The sequence below is a fragment of the Phalangium opilio genome, unplaced genomic scaffold, assembly GCF_054372755.1.
Source record: "Phalangium opilio isolate 3A_F unplaced genomic scaffold, DU_Popi_V2 ptg000060l_1, whole genome shotgun sequence".
NCBI lineage: Eukaryota > Metazoa > Arthropoda > Arachnida > Opiliones > Phalangiidae > Phalangium > Phalangium opilio.
Genome location: NW_028324177.1, coordinates 2505001 through 2510576, shown reverse-complemented (window position 1 = coordinate 2510576; position 5576 = coordinate 2505001). Strand labels below are relative to the sequence as shown.

Here is a 5576-nt window from a genome sequence, read left to right as displayed (position 1 = left end):
TTAAAAAAAAAGGCTAGGTCAACCCGCTACGGGGATGTGCATAATGCATCCTCTACCGAACTGCACTTAATTTAAATCAAACTATATTGTGTATCTATTTACGGTATAGAGTATAATTATAAACGTTGTCCCTATCAACTGCTGATCAACAGTTTTCTCTCTGACAGAACTGCCATCTACTCGACTCCGAATTTCGCAATTACTAAACCGATAGCCCGAGGCGTCCCACAGGGTTCCTGTATTGGTCCCACATTGTGGAACGTTGTTTGTGACACTTTGCTCCAAACGCCTCACATCCCTCAAACCGACATGCAGGGCTTCGCTGACGATATCAACTGCATCGTCTGGGGCCCTTCTCGCAGTGTTTGTGAACGTCAAGGAAACACACTCTTGGCCTTCGTTTATCAATGGTGCATCAAAAATAAACTCAGCTGTAGTCCCTCAAAGTCCAAAGCCATCACGTTCTTTCGCAGTGGATGTAAACCTGATCGTCCCCCGACTTATAATATGGGAAATACCAACATTCCTAATACCAAAGAGCTCCGTCTCCTAGGTGTTACCATAGACCAGGGATTGACCTACCTTCCCCATTTACATGAAATCTACTCCAAGGTGTCCGTCTCTCTCCAACAAATGGCCGCCCTAGCCCGTAAGACCTGGGGAGTTCAATGCCTTGCTCTGAAATCCATGTATAAAAAGGGTCTGGAACGCATGATTTTATATGCTTGTGGTGTTTGGTTTCCAGCAACCAAAAACTCAGCAATAGTCCGTCGTCTAACCACCATTCAACGCGCTTGCCTTCAACGCATGGCGCGTTCTTATCGCACGACATCCACGGCCGCTCTGCAAGTCCTTACCGGTATCCTACCTCTTCATCTTGTAGCTAGCGAAGAAGCCGCGGTTTTTCGCAGTTACAACCTGAAAGAAAATACAATGCACGTTACAACACCCCTAACCAGACACACTTACCTTTCCGAAGTCCCCAAGTTTGCTGCTCATCCTGCAAAAAGAATATTGATTCCATGTCGAGCTTACGACCCCACTGGGCTTGGTCTTGAAATTTATACGGACGGCTCCCGCTTCGATGACGGTGTCGGTTGCGCGTTCGTGGTTTTCCACGATTCTCGTACCCTCGTCTGTCGGCGCTTCACCCTGAACAACGAATGCACAATATACATAGCAGAACTCGTTGCGATTCACCAATCCCTCCGATGGATTGTCGAAAATCGCATAACCGAATCAGTCCACATCTACACCGATAGTCTTTCTGCAATAACCGCCCTTCGTAACCGCTCTAACACGACCGACTTGGTCCAGTCCATTAAGTCCACACTAAACAATTTGCCCTTAGTCCGCCTATCGTGGATTAAGGCCCATGCTGGAAATCACGGCAACGAACTTGCTGATCAATCAGCTAAAGAAGCTGCCCATGGCACTGCCTTTCCTCAAATATATATAGCGCCTTCCCGTCACTATTTAAAGACTTACCTGCACAAAAAATCAACCAATGCATGGCAAAATTTGTGGGAAACTGGTCTCACTGGTCGACTCACGCACGAATTCTACCCACTTCCCTCTACTGAAGGTCCTGGCGCGGACTACTACCTGACGCAAATTCTTACCGGGCACGGAAAATTCCCGCAATATCTTCACGATCTCGGTCATCACCCCAACCCGTTTTGCGGGTGCGGTGCTGTTATCGCCGACGCCAGGCACTACATTCTGCAATGTCCCCTCACAGAAGGCTTCTTGAATCGCTCTACTTTTGACGGAACTATTCAAAAAGTTCTAACTAATGGGAACACGCTTCAACACCTGCGGAAGCTCATGCATTTTATTGACACCAACTTCGATTTGCTGTCACTCACCCCTTAAATCAAGGCCGCCACTGCTGTCAATTTTCATCCTCGAGACATTATCGATCGTTTACATTATTTATTTATTTATTTATTTACTTTATTTATTTATATATACATGCATCTTTCTTTATTTACAAAAAAAATATTTAGGGTCCTACGCTGTTAAAGGGTGTGCATAAGGCACCTTTTCTTATCCGCTCAAACAATAAACAAAACAAAACTCTGTTATGTATTACCCAATACGGTGCAGAGTATAATCATAAAACTATGTCCCTATCTACTCCCTCCCATGGGTACCACCTTGACGTGGTGGCGAGGGCTTGCGTGCACCAGAGAAGCGTTGAGCGTTGCCGGTAGAGTTACTCATGCCGGTTGGTCATCGTGGAGGTGCCAGAATAAGTGTACCCACCCTCTGTTGAGGTTTCGGACTTTGGCAATAGTCCGTTTAAAACTTGCCGCGCCTTGCTCTCACTAAGTAAGGTGTCAGTTGCATTGAGGAAGCGGTGGGCGTTGCTGGTAGTGTTACACATGCCAGTTGGTCACCGTGGAGATGCATTAGTGTTTCCCTTTTGTGCGGAGGGATGCCAGGGCTGGGACATGCAGGGGGCCGTTTAGGATGAGATCCGAAGTCCTATTCGGCCGGGGTTTCCCCAGCGCGCGGGCTGCCGGCTTTGGTCGAGCCGGCAAGCGCCCAGGGGTCGTGGCACTGCGGGCGCCCTGCATGTCTAGTTTGGCGGTTTCTTCGGATTCCGGCTGTCCTGGCCAGAATATCCGCACAGGTGAGCCCCTATGGTCTTCGGGGGGCAACCCGCGTGGTGCCGGTGATCTCCTTTCAGGATCCCAGGAAGAGGTCTCCGGGGTGGATGCCCCGGGCCCCGGAAGTAACCGGGGGTATGGTTCGCCAAGCTGACTGGAGGCCTGGAGGATTGATTGGGAGGATCCGGTGCTTTCGCAAAGGCCGTGGGACATGTTTTTTGTCCCCGGTTGACCACCCCGTGCTGCAGGCGGGGTTTAAATGCGGCAGCTACTGTCGGGTAAGGCCGATTTCTTTTTAATTTTTGACCATGGATACAGACATAGATTTAAACACCACTAACGCCTCTGAGGCTACCGTTAACCTGGCGGACTGCACACGAGACGTTATTCAACATTCGGATGATTTTTTCGAAGATCTTCCGTGTGGCATTTCTGGGCCTGATTGTTCCCGTTTTGACTCTACTTTAGAGGATATTGTTTCTGCTCAAGGCGCTCGTTTTACGGCGGCCGAAGCCCATAAAGTTCGGCGTTGGGCGTCTAATGTTAAAGACTGCCTTTACGAACAGTTCGATTGTGACCAACGTCTCGTAACTGAGGTAAAGGCCCTTACCGCTAAATTAAGCCTTATGTACGACGACCGTACGCAACTCCGATTACAATTGAGAGAAACACAGTCTCTCCCATCTCAAGCTTTGTCTTCCCGCACCACAATGGGCGAGACTAAGGGTCTGCTCAAAGAAACTCTTTCCGCCCTCTCTGAAGTTCGCCAGGTGGCAGAGGATTCTCTTCCTTTGCCTCCTGCTCAACCGATTGTTCCACCTAATCCTTGAGTCACGGTCTCTCTCTACTTTTCAGCAGCAGTGACATCCTCACGGTTGAGCTGAGATGCAGTGGCTCTGTTATTCGAGTTACTTGTGTTTATGCTACACCTACCTGCGATTATGAATCATTCTTGGAAACTCTCAATTGCATTATGAGTCGCTTTGGTACGCATAAGATGATCTTTGCTGGCGATTTTAACGCTAAACATTCCATGTGGGGTTCACCCTCTACTAACCAACGTGGATTACTAACGTCTGATCTTATCAATGGCCGATATTTGTTCCTTTATAATGACCCTACCTATGGCCCTACTTTTGATGGCCATGGCTCTAGTTTTATCGACCTTACGTTTTCAACATCTGACGTCATGGATTTCATTAGAAACTGGCGTATTTCAAGTAGCGAGTCACTCTCTGATCATAGGTTAATTATGTTCGACTTTAACACTACACCTGCCACGAACTCACCTCGTCCAGGTTATTGCCTCAAGGAAGTAGACTGGCTTTCCTTTCAGGAAGCTACTAGTGCCCTCTTTGCAGATGTCCACGTGCCTTCGTTGCTTACTCCAGAACTTATCGATTCTTTCGTAGACGATCTACAGGACCGTTTACTCTCTTTGTGTGATGCGAATCTACGCCGCAAGTCGACGTCACCTAATCACAAAACCGTTCCTTGGTGGTCCCAGTCCTTGCACATCCAAAGAAAAAAGGTTCATGCTTTACGCCGCCGTTCTCAGCGGTGCACTGATCCTGACCTGCGACTCTCGTATACCTTAGCGTACAAGCGCGATCTCGCGCAATTTAAACTGCCCATCAAGCACGCTAAAAAGCGTTCATGGGAATCCTTCTGCTCTGAAGTCACTTCCCTCAACCCTTTCACACTCCGGTAAAAAATCTCGGCTCATCGTTTAAAGTGTCCCACTACCCTTTCCGCAATCAAACAACCTGACGGAACGCTGACTGCTTCTATTAATGAAACCCTCACAGTAATAACTGACACCCTCTTTCCTCCCGATACCACGGCTACTGACCTACCTTACCATTCTCAAGTTCGATGTAGCGTTTTAGTCCCACCTTGTACCCCTGACGATTCTGCTTTCACCTTAGCGGAGATTGAAGAAGTTGTGCGTACCATGCCTCTTAATAAAGCAGTTGGTCTTTCGGCTTTGCCAATGGAGGTCGTTCAGCGTTTAAATATTGTTCGTCCTGATATCTTACTCACACTCTTCAACAGCTGCCTTCGGCTCTCCTACTTCCCACTAGCTTGGAAAACATCCAAACTTTTACTACTAAACAAACCAAACAAAGATCCAACTTGTGCACGCTCTTACCGTCCACTATGTCTTCCGGAATCCTTATAGAAATTTTTTGATAAATTAATAACTGATCGACTCAACTTCCATCTTGAATCTAAATCTCTGTTGGACCCCCGTCAGTACGGGTTTCGGTCTGGTAAATCCACTACCCTGGCTCTGGCTAGGGTGGACTCTTTTATCCGTGACAACTGGAGAGACGGTCTCCATACTTCCATCATCTCCCTGATATAGAAGGTGCTTTTGATTCCCTTTGGATTCCCAGCATTCTTCGATCCCTACACCAAAAGAACTGCCCCAAAAATTTATTCTTACTAATTAAAAGTTACCTGTCCGATCGGAAGGCAGTTATTTCTACTCCGAACACACATTTCATTAACGGTTTGGTTGAGCCCGGACCAGCGTCGGGGCCTTCCCGTGGAATATTTCAGCTGCGCGGCGTGCTGGGTCTCGTGCCTGGCGCGACCGTTTCGGTCGGCAACTAACAGCCAACTCAGAACTGGCACGGACCAGGGGAATCCGACTGTCTAATTAAAACAAAGCATTGCGATGGCCGTTGATCGGTGTTGACGCAATGTGATTTCTGCCCAGTGCTCTGAATGTCAAAGTGAAGAAATTCAACCAAGCGCGGGTAAACGGCGGGAGTAACTATGACTCTCTTCCCCGTCACGCGCGGAGTGAAACAGGGGGACCCCATGTCTCCCATCCTCTTCAATGCGGTCATGGATGAGTTATTCGATTCGCTTCCCACTTTCATCGGGGCGTCTGTTGGCCGGTCGCTGGTGAACGCGCTGGGCTTCGCCGATGACACTGTGCTTTTAGCTACA

The 5576-nt window shown here is 48.3% G+C and overlaps 1 protein-coding gene and 1 pseudogene across 1 annotated transcript; both read left to right on the top strand.

Annotated features, from left to right (window-relative positions):
• The first annotated feature begins 309 nt into the window (after nt 1-309).
• On the top strand, nt 310-1875 carry LOC149666531 (uncharacterized). The gene has a single exon (XM_089841592.1). The coding sequence runs from the start codon at nt 310-312 to the stop codon at nt 1873-1875; it is 1566 nt and encodes a 521-aa protein (XP_089697718.1).
• A 3153-nt stretch (nt 1876-5028) lies between these two features.
• LOC149666530 (large subunit ribosomal RNA) overlaps nt 5029-5576 on the top strand; it is a 3454-nt pseudogene continuing 2906 nt past the window's right edge.